The sequence below is a fragment of the Amphibalanus amphitrite genome, unplaced genomic scaffold (assembly GCF_019059575.1).
Source record: "Amphibalanus amphitrite isolate SeventyFive unplaced genomic scaffold, NRLGWU_Aamphi_draft 000011F_arrow, whole genome shotgun sequence".
NCBI lineage: Eukaryota > Metazoa > Arthropoda > Thecostraca > Balanomorpha > Balanidae > Amphibalanus > Amphibalanus amphitrite.
The window spans coordinates 1,163,888-1,183,798 of NW_024881507.1; the positions used below are offsets into that span (position 1 = coordinate 1,163,888).

The 19,911-nt window shown below is 50.1% G+C and overlaps 2 protein-coding genes across 7 annotated transcripts in view; both read right to left on the minus strand.

Moving 5' to 3' along the window:
- Nucleotides 1-4,936, minus strand: part of LOC122382056 (ras association domain-containing protein 10-like) — a 75,456-nt gene extending 70,520 nt beyond the window's left edge. Inside the window, exon 1 of one of the 2 annotated variants that reach the window (XM_043366941.1) lies at nucleotides 4,686-4,936. In XM_043366941.1, the coding sequence (XP_043222876.1) occupies nucleotides 4,686-4,781 (96 nt within the window). In that variant the 5' untranslated portion in view covers nucleotides 4,782-4,936. The remainder of the gene's footprint in view (nucleotides 1-4,685) is intronic. The other variant, XM_043366962.1, reaches the window with a different exon arrangement.
- Nucleotides 4,937-13,135: 8,199 nt separating this feature from the next.
- On the minus strand, nucleotides 13,136-19,703 carry LOC122382068 (protein YIF1B-like). Of its 5 annotated transcripts, none has more exons than XM_043366999.1 (6): nucleotides 19,651-19,703; nucleotides 18,062-18,231; nucleotides 17,428-17,762; nucleotides 16,821-17,113; nucleotides 16,387-16,480; nucleotides 13,136-16,051 (listed from the first exon to the last, which is right to left on the minus strand). In XM_043366999.1, exons 2-6 carry the CDS (start codon nucleotides 18,180-18,182, stop codon nucleotides 15,845-15,847), a joined length of 1,050 nt encoding a protein of 349 aa, XP_043222934.1. In that variant the 5' UTR covers nucleotides 18,183-18,231; nucleotides 19,651-19,703; the 3' UTR covers nucleotides 13,136-15,844. The 5 variants fall into 5 exon arrangements, with proteins under 5 accessions (XP_043222934.1, XP_043222917.1, XP_043222908.1 ...); XM_043366982.1 differs by having other exon boundaries at nucleotides 19,645-19,684; XM_043366973.1 differs by lacking the exon at nucleotides 19,651-19,703 and adding an exon at nucleotides 19,608-19,644.
- Between the last annotated feature and the right edge of the window lie 208 nt (nucleotides 19,704-19,911).

The following is a 19,911-nucleotide window of genomic DNA, read 5'->3' on the forward strand; positions in this document are numbered from 1 at the left end:
GTTTTGGGTACTCAGTTCGGCGGCAATGCGGGGCCCGACAGAGACGAAGAAGGAGTTCAGATCGTCGGGAGATAGATCGGGCTGAATATTTGGACCATCTTTCTTTCCGGCGATCACTGATTTGATGCTTTGCCAGACTTTGTTTACCCCACGCTCGCTGATCTCGTTTTGGAGGACGTGACGGCGGTCTCGGCGTAAGGCGGCACGGACGGAGCGGTTAAGAGCCTTATACTCGGGAGACTCGCGGCCTAGCCGACGTAACGCGGAGCGACGTCTGGACATAATGTCGCGGGTGGCGGCAGATACAGGGGGCGCTGTAGGATTTCTTATCAGCACATTTTTGAGGGGGGCATGGTCGTCGAAGACAGGTAGAAAGTTGTCTAAAAAGACCTGCCACTTGTCAGCAACAGACGTCGAGTTATAAACTTCCTGCCAATCGACACTCAGCAGCTCTTGGTTGATAGAGTGAACGTCCGCTTGGTTAAGTGATCTAGATTGGATGACAGTTGGTTTTAGGCGCTGCTTAGGCACGTCGACGGTCACGTGGATGAGTTTGTGTGGGCTGAAATGGCAATGGACTACGCTATAAGAACGCACAAATTTTCGGTTTTGTACAATGCACACGTCCAAGAGAGAACCGGTAGTGAATGTTGATGTTGTCACGAGTTGATCCAGGGAGTAGTCAGACAGGAACTCGCTGATGTGTTGACGGGCGGGAGAGCTTGCGCTCTTTAACAAGTCACAATTCAGATCGCCGCATATAACAAACGGGACGTTGGGGTGGTCGATAAGGACACGCTGAAGCTGGGTTTCCAAGTCTGTAAAATCCGCACGCAGTGCGGTCGCGGAATAACGCGGCGGTCGGTACACCGAGCAGACAATCAGATTGCGATTTTTTGGTAATTTCAACAATGCCCACTGCGATTCCAGAAGACTGTCCGGGCACTGCGAGCTTGGTGGCTTCAGTGCTACAGGCGTAAGGTCCGCTTTGGTGATGATGGCGACGCCGCCAAAGCCTCGGCCGTCAGGTCGGTCCACCCGGCTGATGGAGTAGCCAGGGATGACCAGGAGGCGATTGGGTGTGCTCGGTCGTAGCCAAGTTTCGGACAGGAGCATGACGTCGAGATCTTGGCGGTTAAGTTCGTCCGACAGCTCCAGCAGTTTGGGCTTGAGGCTCTGGACATTGAGGGCTCCGATTAGCAGTCCGGTGCCGGGACGATGAGCGGTGGGCGCGATCGCGGTACGGCCGCCGCCCCGCCCCCTCCGTCCACGCGCGCCGCGGCGCTGCGGCCGCCGGCCGCCGCCTCGGGCCGACCTAGGGGCGCCGGTAGCTGGTGCGGCGGGTTGACCGTCTGGAGCGGGTGCGGGGGCGAGGGCGGTGGGGAGCTGGGCGTGAGGCTCGGGCGATCCGCCGGTGGGCGGCGGTTGTGGACGGCGTCCGTCGCTGCGGGCCGGCCTGTGGCGCAGGGAGCCTCTGATGGGCGGGGCCTGGGCCACCGGCGGCGCGCCGTGGGACGCGGGCAGCGCGAGCGGCCGCTCTCCACCCCCTCGGGCCGGCGGGGCTCTCAGCTGGAGGGGAGGGTGAGGCGACACGGCCGCCAGCTGGCGCCCGTGGGGCTCGGCGCGCGGCGCGGGACTGCGGGCCGTCGTCCCCGAGGCTCGGGAAGATTTTAAAACCGGCAGCCGTTGGGTGGCTAGAGCTGGGGCCGAGTCACAAGTAGAGTTAGATGAATTCCGAGAAAAATTGCGTGGGAAAGCTGGTTTTCTTACGGTAAGGTGGTGCCTGAGATGGTGATCGGCAACTCGAAGAGTGGTCCTGGGTGGCGGCGCTGGTGCCGGGCAGGCCACGACGGTCAGTACCCGCACTACGGCGAGCAGAACCAGGAGCCGGGCGATATCACGGTGCATGTTGAGGCGAAAGGGGTATTGGCCACGACGAGATCTTGAAGAGGTTGCAAACGACGTATCCATGTAGAAAGACTGTTCAAGTAGCACAAATCCACACTCACGCTCACACTAACACACGGAGTAGGCAGAAGGGGGTAACGGGGAGGAGTGAGCAGCGCTCGCGTCCGCTCACGGCGGCGCGCTCAGCTGAACTCAGCTGAAGTCATATACAAGGCGGTGTAGTGTGTAAGTGGAACGGTGAGGCGCGATCACTTATAGTCACTTATAGTTAACCAACATTTTCTCTTGATCAAAAGACTTTTTTCCAATGCTTAATTAAAGTGGTGGTGTCCTCATATTTTATTTGGAAAATTTTCAGGCATGAAAACAAACAATTTATCCGGCAAAACAATAATCGGTTTCACCGGATAATACAAGCATCGATTCTCCTCAGCCACTTTTTCCCTTTACTTATTCCCCACTAACAGAGCCCATCACCCTTGGACCTTCTCTCAGGTGTGTATGCATATAGAATGTACGTACCATTGTATTAAATTGCATACATACATATATCTACCAAACTAAACAAGTTTCATAATGCTAGGCAACACAAAACGTTTCTTGCAAAGACACATATCTTTGTAATGATATGCAGCCGTTGCATGCCATGCATGAAATATGAAGGGTGACCGAATACATTGTCGCAATCATTGCAGAATGTCTCTTCTACGCATGTAAAAAGTCACCAAGTATATGTATCGCTTTAGGCAGGGATTGGCTAAGGCATTTAACTTTCGAACCAAACTCTTACTGTGTTTTGTAATTTTATTTCCAAATAATGCAACTTTTCAGCCGTTTCAACACAACAATTTTATAGCCGAAATGACACGCAGGCCGATGTATAAGAAGGGAAAGACTCAAAGGGGTGTTCAAACCTGGCAATTACAGACGAATCTCGGATACCGACACACGGTCGGCTGCACTGTGCGTACACGAACATTTCTCGATCTCAGTCGAGGGAAGCACGTTAACGGCGCTACGGCCCATTAAACATTGCGTGTTCGGCGTCCGTTTGTGGACCCGCGCGACCGAGCCCGCCCGCGCGCCGTGGCTCCCGGCCACGGCGATAAATTAAGCCGTCATTATAAAAACGGCACGGTTGAGCTCTCGGCACATCCCACTTCAAGGAGGCGCGACCGATGGAACGGTAGGCCTCAGAGGAGACCTGCGCAGATCGCAGATCTTTTAGGAGTTCAGGGCAAACCACACCTAATGGAGAGGCTGTGACGGAGAGTTCGGTTTCTCCCACGCACGTCCTTCACGCACTGAGGACAGGAGATAGCGTTAATTAATCTTACTTCTCAGAGACAATGAAGTGTAGTTTATCGGTTGTCGATGAAAAAGCCAGTAAACATCGGCCCGCCCGACGCCAAACAGCTCATTAATCATGCGCGTCCATGGGCGTCGTTCATCAGCCGGCTCTGAGGTCCCTGGCAGGGGCGGCGTGTTGGACAAGAGCTGAACAGTGGCGGCGCGCGTGTAGCACGCCACACCGCCACCCGGCTCACCCAAACAGGCTGATAGCGAGATCGAGCGAATGGTGACACGGAGCCAGTTCCGGACGGGACATAAACGACACACCGTAAACACGGGTTATACACGCCGTGCTGGCCATGGAATGTGGAGGTGTGATGCATAGTCTCACTGCAACAATACAGTCTTTTACTGCAGTTTAAACAATACAAGCTAACCAATAATAGCAATAGCATTTAAGACTTTTAATTTCAGGATATTTAGGAAGCGATACATTTAGCATACACAACATATTTATTCAAAGCTCCACCTCGGAAAAGCTAAAAAAGAAACAGATAAAAAAAGAGCAGATAGGAGCCATCCCAGAATTCCCTCCTTTAAAAATGTCCATTGTCCATGTATGGGATTGGGTACCACTACAAGAGAAAACCTCACCAGATCTGGGCGCACCATACCGGGTCTGCTCTCGGGCCTGCACCCTCAGTGGGTCACGGGGTCGACTCTCTGGTCACAGCGTGGTGCGCGCACCCGGCCCGATGTTGTCACCGAATCTACTGCCTTGTTGCGGTCATAGCGCGCCGGGCAGCGGCGGACACTATCACATCTGTTTGTGACCAACTGAGCTTCCGTGTGTCAGCCGTCCCCTGTCTGAGATTCCCGGCACAAAACACATGTCCGAGAGAGCCTCCGCGGCTGGGGTGCTCGCCGCCGCGACCTGAGCGCGGTCACGAGGACTGCGTGGGGCCGCGCAGAGGGTGACGTATGGGCCGCGGCCGTGTCGATGCTATTAGTGCGCTCGGCTCTGCAGTCGGGGAGCGCCGTGAAAATAAGATGGATGCGACGTGTGTGAGGCTGGGTAGCGCCCATGACCGGGTCACCGAGCGACCGGCCAGCCGCGGAGGCGGGCCGCGCGCTGCACACCCGTAATAGGGGTCGAGTTTCACATGGCCGCCGGCGCCGCGCCCGTCGACGGGTTACGACTGGGTCTTAGGAGGAGCGACGCCGGCGGTCTAGGGCCCGGCTGCAGCCGCTGTGCCGTGAGCCCCGTCTGCTGAGCGGCCCACTCACGGACCGTCGCAGAGCGGGGCGATCAGGACGAGCGACTGAGGAGACTTGCAGCCGCCCTCTAATATTGGCAAAAGGACGGATATTGTAAAACATTTATAATATTCTAATGAAGTATTCAGCTTGGCATGGAATGATCGTAAGAAAAAAATCAAACGTGTCTGTAGCTTGGTACCTATACACAGTCAATGGAGACTTACCTTTGAGGATGCTTTCAAGAAGTTCATGAACACTTCCAATTTGTCTTCAGCTTGATAAATCACGTAAAAACTCCGTCGTAAAACTTTCTTCGTCATAAGATCGTCCACAGATAACAGTAGTACCTACAGGATCGTCTGATCACAGCACTGTCCCAGCTTGACTTGACTGAACCACAATCGATCGTCTCTACCTTACACGCCACTTGTGAACACTGACCCGTCTCAGACACAGTCCTAGTGCAGAGACACCCGATCTGCCGCCGGTCACGTGACGCCTGAGGGCAGACGGCGCGGGGCAGCTGCGACCGGGCGGCCGCGGCGGGCGGCGGCCGGGTGCACACTGGTCGGAAACGCTCCAGCGAGAGGCCAGCGGCCTTTCCGCAAAAGTTTTTTGCTTGTTATTCCACAACTAGTGAAGCAAACTTCATAAAACTTTGCATACCTTCTCTGTCATATGTAAGCTATCATTTGGATGTCAAGCACTAAATATATGACGTGAATCTGTTAAGTTATGACGTCATAATTGAGTATAATACAGAATCTAGCACCACTTTAAGTCAACAAGGGGAATTGGGAGCTGTTATTCGGGCACCGGGAATGGTTTCATGCACTCCTTGCAAGGTCCAGTGCTTCACTTAAGCATTGTTGACTTTGTGTGACGTCATTTATGACGTCACTAAGGCCATATAAGTTTTTCGTCAATAACTCCTGATCAGATGGAGCTAGAGAGTCGGGAAAGCCACCATTGGACTCAGGAAGACCTGCCGAATCGAATGATATGCGATGTGACCTCCTTCAACCATTTTCGTGACCTGAGGGGCTCCGACCTGACCTTGACCCGAGGTTAACACCTTAAGTTGACTTCACCCGAACACCAAGTATAGCATTCGACGCGCCTGAGCTAGACAAACACGATGATGCCAAAATCGCGGCAGTGCGGCCATTTTTGGCAAAGTAATTAACCTAAAACCAAGCCCGTGCCTTGTGGGACTTACCTGACCTAAGAGGTCACTGGCTGACCTAAGACCTTAAAATCGGGTAGTGCCTAATTGTTGCGTCTTATAACGGCACACAAGCTCTTTTTTTCCGCGAGGCTCTATCTCAATTAGAGGCGAAACGGCGAGGGAGTTGTACCAACCCTCCCCGGTCAATATAGAAAACCAATCGGTCCGGCCAGGGTTAAATACCGGAATTGTGATCTAATGTAAAAAGACGGCCCAAGGTAACCCGACGTCAGTGACAGGTGTCCTATATTTGCAGCGTCTTATATTCACGAAGGTTTCAATTTCCACTTTCTTCAGCCGAGTGATGGTTGTCAATAGCAAGGCTCTCTAAATGCAAGCCGTAATCGCCACGCAATATGTGGAAGGCTTTTGATGTCAATACATACATAAATGCATACATAAAACGCGCTTTTCACAAAATTCATAAGCTCAAACGCATCTGTTTTTAATGACCAGTCAACTACGCATGGATGCGTGCAGGCCACACAGGTCAGCGTAAGCCGGGCGCGGCGGCCGAGCCGAAACTGGGGCGGGGCGGGCGGTAGTTGGGTAGGAAGAGCGGCTCCTGCAAATTTTGCGCAAATATGCGCAGTTAGCTTTTATGTTGCCCTGGTGTAAATTTAAATTCTGCTTCATCTCACAAAAAATCAGAGTGGAACTAAATGGGACTACCTGTTGTTTCCTTACCTAAACTTTGCAGTTATATTCCAGAATCACTGTAGGAGAGCCTTCATAAAAAAGCTACAGTAAATCTTAGTCAGGGAAAAAGTATACCAAAAATTTTGCACTGACCAGTCGGCAACTTCATAAGGAACATTTTGATGCATAATATGTGAGATTTCAATTTGGTGTCTATCAGCAATAAGACTTTGAATATCCGGCTCAAGAAACCTCTTGCTCCGCGTCAGTTTCCGAGTTCTGGGATACCCCATCTTCGGGGGCTGATTACAGTTATTTTTGGTCACCCGGATTAGTTTTTTTTGGCCGAAGTATAATAATTTGATCAATTTCAAATCGATCTATATAAAAAATAATCCGAAACTCCGGAATCGCCCGTGGCCTCTCGTGAGGGTGTTTCCGACCAGTGTGGGGTGGGGCGGAGTGGGGGGGGGGGGGGCGGAGTGGGGGGGGGGGGGCGGGGCGGTGATGAAGAGCGGATGTTGAAGTAGACTCGACCATGCGCTCTAAGAGTCTTGAGGTGGTTTAGGAGGCAGGGTAGCAAATGATTATGCCGAGAACAACTATGATAACAGTTATGTAGGAATCAGAGCCGTTCAACTTCCATATCAACATCTCAACAGCTTCTGCATCTTTTCTGATCCATCGTAGAAATATGTGACCAAAAGCCACTATCCAGCTCCCAGCCATATACATAGAATCTGAGTCACCCAACAAAGGATGCGTAAGCGCCACTGAGGGCGCTGGACCCACCGCACAGCCCCTCCCCCTCCCCCTTCCCCGAGGGGGGACAGTCACCGTGACCGTCGTTCTCTGGCGACATTCCTGCGGACTGGACAGAGCTCCTCCCTCTCTCCTCGGAGGAGTCAGTCATCTCCGGAATGTGAGTGGTCCTCTGTTCCGCCGTGTCCTCTCTGGATGGGGCGGGGACGGGGCGGGGCAGAGGTCGCCGCGGGCACCTTTACGGCCTCGGGAGGACACGGCACGAGTTGTGACGTCCGGTTGGCTGGCGTTAGTGGCGTCACATCGACTTCACAGCGTGCGGCAGCTTGAAGACCTCCGAGAGAGAGAGAGAGAGAGAGAGAGAGAGAGAGAGAGAGAGAGAGAGAGAGAGAGAGAGAGAGAGAGAGAGAGAGAGAGAGAGAGAGAGAGAGAGAGAGAGAGAGAGAGAGAGAGAGAGAGAGGAAGAGAGAGAGAGAGTGTGTGTGAGAGAGAGAGAGAGAAGAGAGAGAGAGGGAGGGAGAGAGAGAAGAGAGAGAGGGGGAGGATAACACCCAGCAGGATAGGTATGTGACGCACGCACAAACCTCGCCCGCGCCCGCAGTGCAGCGGCGCCAGTGTGGTGCAACCGCAGCCGTCTCGGCAGGAAAATTAACAGACAAGGTGCGCAATAATTAAGGGCAGTAGTAGGCGGGAATTTCCGGCGATAGGCTTCCGTCCTTCAGAGCCAGCAATAGGTGCTTCATTGTTAGACATTCGAGAGATCCGCCGGGCCTTGACAGATGAATTTATGAGCTTCCTGTCTTTATGTTGCCTACTCATCCGCTCGAGGCAGCGAGCGCTGTTCAACGAACAAAGAGTGACTCAATCATCAAGTGGATGCCTTATGCGCAGAAGACAGTTCAATATTTCAAATAGATTCTCAGCGCTCCCTTCTGACCACGTCAGATCCCCTCGAGCCTCCCTCGATTCTGCCACGACCTGTCGTGACGTGTCAATACTGGTAGACGGTCGCTTTGGCATCCAGCCCTGTGGTCAGGGATGGGGCGAAATTGGCCGAAATCAGCGAGTCTGAATGCTGAGAGGGACGACTAGCGTCCCGTCACGTTCTCGTCGGCGAGGAAGCGGACATGTCGGGTTCAAAGTTCTCTGTCGCTCGGTTTGGTGGGTGTTCTCTGTTCTGTTTGTAAGGTCAGCGCCGACCGGTGTGCCGCTCTCGGTCGTCCCTGTCAGCGTACCCGGCGGCACCTAATGAAAGGTCGGTTCCCGGGCGAACGGTCGGTGCCAGACCGGAGGGCGGTGTCGGCGGCTGCCCGGTGCCGCGCTAAAACACCACAGTCGGGTGATGATACCCTGCCACTGACGGAAAGTGGGTGTCTCGGTGAGGGATGAAAAAGGACCACCGACTGGGGTAGACTAGCTCGTTCAAACACAACCACGCATTGAAAATTAAATATATTTTATTTCATTTTATATTTTATTATATTTACCAAGATCGTCGACGGGATTCCTATCGAAAGACGAAGTCAATTCGTAAGATCAAATATACCTACCTATATCAAAATAATCAAATATACCTAATGCGTAGGTATTGTAGCGATTGCATGCACTTAGCGGGTATTAAGTTAAACTTCGCTAATTGTCGACTTTTGGATAAAGAGGCTTTTTAATATATTGAAAACATTTGTGAAGAAACTGCGTAGCCCCTAACCGTAACATCATTTATCGATGCATTCATATTATTATTTTTACCCCGAAAGCGGAAGTGTATAGTGCCATCATCAAAACGCACTATGCCAAGTTCATTAAAAATTACACGCTCCTCAGATGGCCCTGTACCTTTATCAGGGGCGATAGCTACCTCCTAACCGACCGGAACACTCCACGGAGTTCCCAGATGTATGAGCCCACCGTCATCTCCCCTGCGCTCCCCTCCCCGGGATTTTCAAACGCACCTCTCCGCGCCTGTCTAACGCAGCTCACACGATAAATGACACAGAGGCCAGCAATTACGTGGCGCGGCCGATCTGCGCCGATAAAATTCAATCACTGTCACTGGGTGATGGTCAGGAGTCGTCAGCGTCTGATTAATGTTTGCCGACGGCCGGCGGAGCTGCCCCGCGCTACTGTCGACAGCGCAAGGTCACTCGCGGCCGCCGTTAGATCATATCTGAGGACCGCAGATGAACCGAGAGACTACCGGCGAAATGTGCGGCGAAATGTGCGGCGATTTAGCGGCCGTGTCTCCGGTTTCCGAGCGGATTCCGCGCGCGGTTTTGGCGGCGCTGATTTCATCTGGTGGGCCGGAGGCGGTAGGTAGCCGTTAGTGGCTCGTTGGTGTGTCCAGATGGTCGCCATTTTTTGACGGGCGGGACCGATAGTACAGGGTGTCTCAAAAGTTCGTTCACACATTTCCCATGCCCATAAAGCATATAAGAACCGGCCAAAAATCTAAGGTTTTGGTGTCTGTGTGCACACTAGACAAATATGCATGCTTTGACAACTGATTCGGAAGGTTGGAAATCAAACTATTTGCTGTATCTCCAAAAATATTTGTCCATACCGATTTTCGTCGCTCCGTCAGCTGCCAGAGGCTGATAAAAGGTTACCAGCTTTCAAGCTCTTGTAGGGGAATCCCCTGCAGTTTCTGCGTCGGATTTAGGTTTGACGAGCTCCCCGGCAACATCCGCTTCTCCCTGAAAGCCGACAGCTTGCATCGACACCATCGTGAGTATTTTGTAGGTCTTCTCTGGCGCTAACTCCTTCATGAATGACTGGCGCCGACCTCCCAAGCACCATTTTCCTTTTCAAAACAACCCCATTCCTGAACTAATGGGAAGTGCCAGGGGCAAATTTTTCGCAGCATATCGTAGAAGAATGTGTCGGCCATCTGTTTCTTAGACACGTTGTGAAAATTTTGCAAATCCCAAACGCTCATCATTCCCCATGACAATATCTTCACTGGGTTGCGGAGTGTTTTCCTCAGGAGAGGTTCTGCTTTGTAAACGGCCAAAACCTGTCCATCGTGCGGTTTTGTCGGGATTTTGTGTCTAAAAGGAAGCTATTCGCTCCAGATCTGCCTCTTGAAACTTCGTAAGATAAAAATTTACATTAATTGACACTTTTCAAGGGTCAGTTGTCCTTGGCATTGACGATTTTCGTGTTATTTCCCCCAAAATTTAGCGTTATAGATATAATAAACAATTTAAAATGATACTTTGTCTTTATTTTACGATGACCTGCAATTTGTGAAACTGGGTAACCTCTGTCTGTGAGCTTCTTGTCAGTTTTCAATAGTTATGACTTCATTTTAAGCTGCTTTCCGGAGCACGAGTCTGCTGCCGTACGAGGGTCGTTCAAAACGCTGTTAGTCTCGCATGGTTTTGTCCTTCAAAAATTTTAGCCACCGTTTTTATTAGATGATCATCATGTTGTACTCATCCTCGCCGACAGTTTGCCATGGGTCATTTCCGACTTAACCATTCCCATTACTCCTGAAATAGAGAGTTTCTCAGCCGACCCGATTTTGCGACCTCCATTTTCATGCCTGACCCATGGTCAGAGATGAACCCTTTTTGTGAGCTCATGAAGGGTCGAATGCGCTTGAAAACAATGAGACTGCTTGAGGAAGGTTGTTACGAATGCCCATGCAAAATTTCGACCGTTAATCAATTGTTGATTCAGAATTATTGACAAAAAAGCATGGCTGGTACATGTGAACGAACTTTTGAGACACCCTGTATAATCGGGACCGTGAGAACAGGGGCGAAGTGGGGGCTAGGAGACAGCCTAGTGGTAGGTTCAAACGTGGGCGGGATGTGGCGAGGTCACTAGATAGTGGAAAAGTCGGAGACAAATCGGCCCAACATTACGATGGCTAGTTCCGTGTGCGTGGGCCTTGAGCCTGAAAAGTTCATCTGATTCAAATACAGGTTCGAAAAGGATGAAAGCATAGTTTCTTGGAAATTCGCGCTCAAATCTCCTTCTTGCCAGGGGGATAAACGTTAAAAACCTGATGATCCAATAGCAGCTTATGCACAGGGGCGTCGCCACGGATTTTTGACTGGGGGGGACGGATTGGCTGACTAAAAACCCAAAAGCTAGTTACCGTACAATTTCAGGCCTATGCACTACTTATAACGCATACACAATACACATGTTCTCATGTTCTCGCGTGGAGGCGTTATTAGTCACACTCTTTTCTATCTGTGCATGAATTGGCGGCGCGAAGCGCCGCGAAAATTGGCAAAAACTCTTTGCAAAACAGTCCCAAAAGGCATAAATTTTGCATCCCGAGTAATAAGTTTGATACCAGGACAGTTAGGATCTGGTCACCAAGTCCAGCAGCCCTGCCTCTAAAAAATCGTGTGGTCCTCTGTCAACCATAGGTACAGCTTATTTCCAAGAAGTTTGAAACTCTGTGCAGTGTAGCTGCAGGACCGCGGGGTCGGAGTCGACTTCGGTCGTAGTCGACGGTTTTGGTCGGATACGGAGTTGGAGTCACCAAAGTCGTACCAGACTTCAACTCTGAAGTCAGAGTCAACGTCATCCCCGAGGATGGGTCGGATAAAAGCTGGAGATTCTGTTGGCTGTGGTGATTGAAGGCCGGGTCATGGTAAGACCAATGTAGGACCATACTGAGTATTACATCCTCTTGGGCTCTCTCAGACCAGGACGAGGTCCTCTCACCCTCAAGCATCAAGCGTTCAAAGGACATGGTGAGACCTTCTGCTGTCGGATGGCCTTGAACGGGAAGAGGGCCGTTTGAGAGTGAGCTGAAGGTCTTGACTATTACGAATATCCTACATAAAATGTGTGGTCTTTGCAAGCTTGAGACTTTGGGACAGATCTTCAGCCCTTGTTGAATATGGTCGCCCCTACAACTGGAGCTTTGGCTCCCTATCGAGGACCTGGGACGGACAGTCCAGAGCTGCACCTCGTAGGTAATGTTATCTTTTAACGTGCCAAGAAATGTTCAAAGAGACAAAAGCATCACATCACATGTTTTTCACTCCGATGCGGGCCGAGGGATGCCGTGATCGGAGATGGGGTGGGGACTCCGAGCGATTTTTTAAAAGCCGGAGTCAGAGCTACCAAAATCAATCTACTCCGCAGCCCTGCAAGCAAGTGCAGTGTCAGCAATTCGCATGATTCAATTTGTATACGAGTAGGTATCCGCAATTTCATCCCAAAACGACAATACACCAATTTCGTTGATCACTTTTTTAATCATTCATGAGGATATTTTTGCGGGGGACGTCCCCCCCGGATTCCTCGACTGGGGGGGACGCGTCCCCCCCGTCCCCCCCGGTTTCGACGCCCATGCTTATGCACCTATAGCTGGTGAATAGTCGCGGTCTCCAAATCCGATGCTAGAGCTTATGTATCATTTGCAGTCTCCATAATTGGTGTTATGGCATAATGTGTCGTTGCAGCCTCTGAAGTTGGTGTTACAGCTAATGTACCGTTGCAGTCCCCAAAAACTGGCCGGCTTATGTACCCACCGTTGCGGTCCCCAAAATTGGTGTTATAGCTATTGCATCGTTGCTGTCTCCAGAACTGGTGTTATAGCTATTATACCGTTGCCGTCTCCAGAACTGGTGTTATAGCTATCGTATCGTTGCAGTCTCCAGAACTGGTGTTACAGCTACTGTATCATTGCAGTCTCCAGAACTCATGGTGCTATAGCTATTGTATCGTTGTAGTCCCCAGAACTGGTGTTATAGCTATTATACCGTTGCAGTCTCCAGAACTGGTGTTATAGCTACATATTGTATCGTTGCAGTCTCCCGAACTGTGTTATAGCTACTGTACCGTTGCAGTCTCCAGATCGGGGGCTTACGCGGGCTGGGGGCGAAATTAAGCAAATGAAGTTATTTACGTCTTTAGACAGCTTAATCGATCTCCTCCAGCTAAATGAAGAGCAATAACATCCTTATTGAGCTGTCACTCTTGGCCGTAACGTACTGAATCATCTAAAGCCGTTTAATGACGATAAAAAGCAAATACAATCCATTACAGCACAGCCGAGCAACTAAAACACCAGCCTAAAATATGATCATTCTATTGAACAAGGCCAAACCAGCAGTAAGATCACATTTCAACAAAGACCCACCGGTCTTTGTTTGTCTCCTTTTCACACCACACCGTGGTTACCACTGGCTTCAATAGCAGTCCACCTCACGGCCCTGCTGAGGTACTGCCGCAGGGACCCAGCACTGACACCGCAGCGACACGCACACCTGCAGACACATCACCCGCCGCAGAACCACCTCCCAGGATATCAGACTGACGCACCTCGATAAACAGTGACTGCCGAAGAGTCGCACTGCGGCACCACACATAGCCAACTCCCAGTTCATGTGAGCGCCACGGCCCTCTGAACATGGCTGGCCCCTTCTGACGACTCACAACACGGGGGTACAAGACAGCTCGACTGGAAATTGGGTCCGGTACTGACCCACATCAGCAATTCACCGGGGTACGAAGGGATGTCAGCATCATCCGTTATTATTTACAAATGTAATATCAAGCCTAGATAGACGGTCCACTATTTTCATCTCATAAATTTCCTAAGATAAATATACAAATTTATCTAGCACATCACTCGAACCCCAGGGCACGGGGTGCCCCAATAATTGATCTGAAGCCTGCATATCACGCTCCAATGACTGCTCACATATCCCGTCCCTCGGCTATCTTGTGAAGCTCCATGACTGTCTGCTGCCTGTCGACAGCCAATTGTAGCCGATACGGCAGTTCAGCCGTACTTTGAGGACAGAGGCGCGGTAGACTGAGACACTATCAGTTCTATACGGCCGTGAGATGGCTTACTGTTCTGCTAAACAGGCCTGTAGAGTAGGGTGTCCCCAAAAAACTTTTTTGTTAATTTTTGACCGGCTGAAGGCTGCCCCCATTCCACTTGGCTGGGATATGATGCTGACAAAATTTCAAGTGAATCCGAGTACGTTTAGAGGTTGCGAGCAAATGAACATTTTTATCTCTTCTTAGGTGCATTTTAACATGGCTACTAGGATCGCATGCATGGCATGATTCAGACGGGGCAGAATCGTTCGCACTTTTTCCCTCCAGTCGTTTCAGCTGTTTCCTTGGCGGTTTCCGGAGGTTGGCCGCCACAATTTTCATCTTCAAACTGTCCGCAAGGCGATCATCGACGAGCATCATTCCAGAAACCATCGTTAGGCTCCTGATGGTGCCTGAAGTCGCGGGCAAATGCCGCGACCACTTCCCTTCTCTGCAGCTGCGTCTCGGTCGCATCTTTGTTGCCGGTTAACTTAAGATGAAGATCGTCCAGGCACATACACCGGATCAGGATATGGTCAGGTGTGTCGTCTCCTTGCAAACGGCGCACCTCACCGCTGAGTACCGCAGGTCGGGTCACCCTGGGCACTGGGCAGGTCCGCGCCGGGAGGCGGCCGATCCGGTGGATGTACTGGTACGACATACCTACTGCAGTATCCAGCACGTAGTTAATGCCGATAGGCATCCACCGCCTAGCCCTTGCTTACGCCAGAGACTGTGGTGGAGGTCGGCATCCGGTCTCCCCAGATCCTCTTGAAGAAGGAGTCTGGCCATGTCATGCGTCAAGCAGTTGCAGCCGCCCCTGCTCCGGCACTTGTGATGGCCTTTGCTTCTGCCGGCACCTCCTGCGGGAAGCCGGCTGCTTCTCTGACCAGCTCGTCGTCCCTCTTACGGTCCTACTGCCTAGGCTGAGACGGAATATGACGATCTCCAATTGCCGCCATGTTGAAGCAGCATTGGCATTCCTCTCGAAGACTTTGTAACCTCCTGGTCCATCCATGTTCCTGCTGACGACTCTGGTGGTGGACCCAGGTTTCATCGCGAAATAAACCAAGGAGTTTAAGGAAGGACGACGCAGCCTATCACATGGTCAGCCATAGAGCAAGGGCTCTTAATATCGTCAATGATGCCGCCGAACGGGGAATCTCGCTTATCTAGCGGTACAACACCACCACCAAGTCAGAAGAGCAGAAGCAATACCTGCTTCAGCTAGTGCATCACCATCAGCAGGCGCAGCCCAAGAAAATCAAGGATGGATAGACAAAGAAAGTGTTTCATAGATAGTGCAGTGCTACCTTCTGCTGTAAAATTGTCTAAATACCCTGATTTGTCATGCTTGTTCAATCGGTATATACCTACACATATTATGGAATGGGGTTTGCTCAGTTAAAAAGTGCACAAGCTCGCAACCTCTAAATATACTCTGATTCCTCTGAAACTCGACCAGTGTCTTCCTTACCGGTAGTGGAACCGGGGCAAACTTCAGCCCCTTGAATATTTCATAGTTTTGTTTTTCCCATGTATGCTTGGGACACCCTACTGTAGAGCTTGGCCAATGGGCCTGTAGAGCGTCGACTCGCGTTGGAAGGATACCTTCGCCAGACGCTCAGTGAAGTCATGGCTGCGCACAGCGGCATTCAAGAGGCTAGCGTATCTCGCAGGACAAGCAGAGCCGTCGAGGACGGCGTGGTCCGGGCAGGTCACTGGGCTGGGAGACTGTTGGGTCGGGGTACTACGCCCGACATCGCCGTACAGACCTGACATCTGGTGACTGGTAGTGATGACTCACCGGTAACCAGTAACCACTGTTCGATCACCACCGGCGCCAGTCCTTCACCAATCACCACCGTCGTTATAACACGGCGGCACCAGCACACCGGCACGGCCCGCCACCCCGCACTGCCGGATCAGTCTCTGTCTATGCTCAGTCCCTGTCTATCCCATCGCCTGCGGTCCGCCGTTGAGGAGCACGTCGGACACTGCCGGCAGCGGCGCCGGGAAGTGTACCAGGTGCGTGGTCAGCCAGTACATCATGATGGGCTGGGCGGCCGAGACGAGGAGCAGCAGGTAGAGTCGCCGCTTCACGCCGCTGCCGCCCTGGACGTCCTGCTGCGGCTGCAGCTGCACCTTCAGAGTCCGCACCTGGGGGGAGGAAGGGGGAGGTTCAGGTACCGGGGAGCGCCGCCAGGGAGGCAGGAAGGTAGCGGAGGGATGTGACATGAATACGGGCGTTTGACGAGCTCACTCGTAACGTAATCCCTATATTCTTTAAATGCTTTTCTGAAACCGAGTAAACTCAAAACTTTGCCGTAAGATGCGTCATTGTTGTGACTTTAACACCTCACCACTGCGACATGGTCTTACAAATGGCCACTTCTGGTTAAGTCCTATGACCAAGCACCACCAGCACTAAATCGGGCGTCTCGGCCATCTGCCATCTCACCCAGTCGCCTGCTGAGGGGGAGAAGGGAACATACCAGGAAGAGCGCGTTCATGGCGCTGCAGTAGAGCAGGACGCAGTAGTAGCCGGTCCGGTCGACGAACAGGCTCGAGAGCAGCGTCACCACCATCCTGGGCGCAAAACAAGGACCCCGAGTCAGGTGACGGGCAACACAACAGGGTATGCACTCAGAACGCGTATTGCTCAGCGTGGTATGGTAAAGGCAGAGAAAAACACTACACCCTCACAAATAAGGCAGCAGCACTTACTCAAGTATCTAAGTCACTTAACTGATCAAAATACATTGCAATGAACGTTACAATATCAAATATGAAACTAGATTACCACTCATTTCAAGTATCTCCTTGGCGGAAGGAGATTATTTTTCGACGACCTCCCCATACCAACCCATGCATACGGATTTCACTCGTACCCCGCTCATTCAGCTCATGCTTCAGCGCAGAGACTCACCCGACGAATTTATAACCGGAGAAGGCGATGATGTCGAAGGTGCGCAGGTTGGTCTGCGTGTTCAGCACGTACATGGTCAACAGGACCACCAGCACCTCGAAGATCATCCAGGCGGTGGCCGAGCTGGCCTGCATGCCGAGGACCTCGGGACTGAAGCGCTGCTGGCGGCCCAGTAGGAAGCCGGCCACCAGGATGTAGGTGATGAACGCCATAGCCGGGATGTAGAGGTCGGGAGCGTTCACCTCGTGCCGTGGCTGGATGGGCTCCTCCGAGCTGTACCGTACCGACCAGTCCTGAGAACGACACGACATCGGTGTGTCAGTGTGTCAACGTAACGCACTGAAGCCAAAATAAATAGCAAAGCACGGTCATGGCGTTTAAACATCGTCAGTTTCTGTCAGAGGAAGTCGAGCTTGCAGATCAAATACCTAGGTCGAGCATTTTCATAATAAATACATTTTCAGAAGAAGCAGGCCAGCAAACACAGTCAAAAGAAAGAGAGAAAGCTAGACATGAATCTTATAACCATCACTGATCACACAAATGCATACCTATCAACTGACAAACAAAACAACAAACCAACTCCACTGTAAACCGATTCACTCACCGAATTTGTGAACGGGAAGAAGAGCAGCCTCAGTTTTCTGCTGACGTACGCCGTGTCGACGGCGAAGTAGTACTTGAGCCGCGATATGGACATGTACTTTTCCATGCTCTGCTGGACGGCCTGCCGGCCCTGCCCGAGCACGTTCTGGCCGTACTGCATGGCCATGTCCTGCATGGCCGGGTTCTGCAGCATCTGCGCGCCGGGGAAGGCGGCGCCGTACGGGCTGGACGGCGGCGGCGCGTGCGAGCGCTGGTGCATCTGCTGCTGCTGGGGCGGCGGCGGCGCCGTCTGGTCGTACCCGTAGCCGCCATAGCCGGGCTGGGGCGGCGGGTACCCTGGGTGGGCGGAGCACGGGTCGGGTCAGCGGCGATCAGAGGGGCGCTAGGCAGTCATCATTGAGCAGTGCAGAAAACAGATGACGAGGTAACAGCCACAAACAGTGGGGCGATCCTTATGGACATAATGAGACCTGTTTTGCAAATTGTTGCCTCGCTGAACACAGCTTTAGTGGCAAAAAAAAAATCGAAGCAGCAGTGCCCTGCAGATTTGGAGCTCCTTAATTTATAAAATGGACATACTTTAACTAGACAACACACAACACAAATAATGAAATAGCATGAATATAAAAGCTTACCTCCATAGTTTGGCTGCTGACCATATTGGTTTGGGTCTTGTCCATATTGGCCTTGGTTTTGATGGCCATAACCACTATTTTGTTGGCCATATTGGTTATAGCCATCATAGTTATAGTCCATCTTGCAGTTTTCACTTAAGTATGTTTAAGTGCTACTGCTAAATAAGTATCTGAAAAAATAGCACATTAAATGCATACAGCATAGAACCTAAATGAAAAAACTGGAATAGTATGAAAAAGTAGCACTGCTACTGTGATAGCCATAAATATATATTTTAACTTATAAGTATTCTGCCATGTTTGCTACCAATAATAACAATAAATAGCAATAAACCTGAATAATGAGTCAAGGAAATTTAGTAGCTAATTGTATGAAATAGAAACATTCATTTAAATTAGCCTTTCATGAGATTGTTCAGCTACCTTGGCCAAAGACCATTGGCACAACTTGAACTGCAAGTAAAACAAAAGATCCTGCAAGTTAGTCAAGCTCACTGTGGCACAGCTAATAAGGAATATAAGTTTTCTTGATTTTGATAAAAGCATATACAATATAATTGAATATTCATGATAGGCACACTATGTGATTCCATATCTCTTCAATTGACTTCAACATAAATAGCCTCTTTTTTCTTTTAACAGCTGCAAAATATTTAGGATAACAGATGCCTGTACCAAGATGCTTCTATCTCTGTTGCTTCTATGTTTTGTAAATATTGCACATAAGTGAATGTTATAGAATAACACATCCTGAACTCTGGAGCCAGATGGCCAAGATCATATTTGATTAGATCACCCACTATTTATATAAATAATTAGCCCTATTGCTCATAGCATGACTCAGTAATAAATTTGACTAAGGGCAATCAATATCTCATACCTACTCAGATTAATGGAAAACATCACTTTATTTCATTTTAGGACTGCAAATCAATTCAGACTCTGTTAGCATTATAAAGGTTATTGCTAATGAAACACTGAGCCAATATTGACCTGTGTCCAATCAAGGTAAAATAAATAGGTGTAATCTGAAACCAGGGCACCTGGGTCGATTTTATCAAGGCTCTTGAAATTCTCTTGCACAAATCACATAACAATTAGCCTGTGGAAGGCACCAAGTGGGGACAAATTCCATTGAAGTCACATGACTAAATATGCCCTCCGGCACCATTTTCTGATTCCATCAATAATTATGCGTGGCCTGTCAAGCATCAAATTTGAATTGAAGTTAATTATTAAAACACAAGAAACCTTATGCTCAATATTTCCTTGGCAGTTGGCACTCAAATAGTAACTTAAGTCCATGAGACAGAAATAATATATTATTTGACACAAGAAACACTTCCAATAAAACTAATTAGCAAAAAACTATTTCCACAATCCCAAAAAGAAACTGAAACTTTGCGGGAGTGGAATTACGACACCACCAGTCAGCCAAATACATGGGTTATACAATTTTACAGGGGATATAGCTTTCGAAAACTTGAAGTATCACCAAAATATAAAAATGTACATAATAAACACGAGCAAACTACTAACAACAAACATCCAGATAGATTCAAAACTCAGAAACAGACACACACACTCACGGAGCCGCCGCCTCTGCTGCCAAATCTAGGGTCCAACGCAGCTGAAGGAAAGTACAGGTTTATATGTAACCTGGAAAAAAACGTTCGGACCGGGATATCAAAAACAAATAAATGCGTATTTATTCTCATCACAGGATGTTTGAAAGATTCGTGAAAATAATATTTTTTACAATATTTTTCGAAGAAACGTTTTAAAGCAAAAACGTTTTAGTCTTTTATTTTTTCTCCCGATTCTGGATGTCTAGAGGTTTCTCTCTTTTT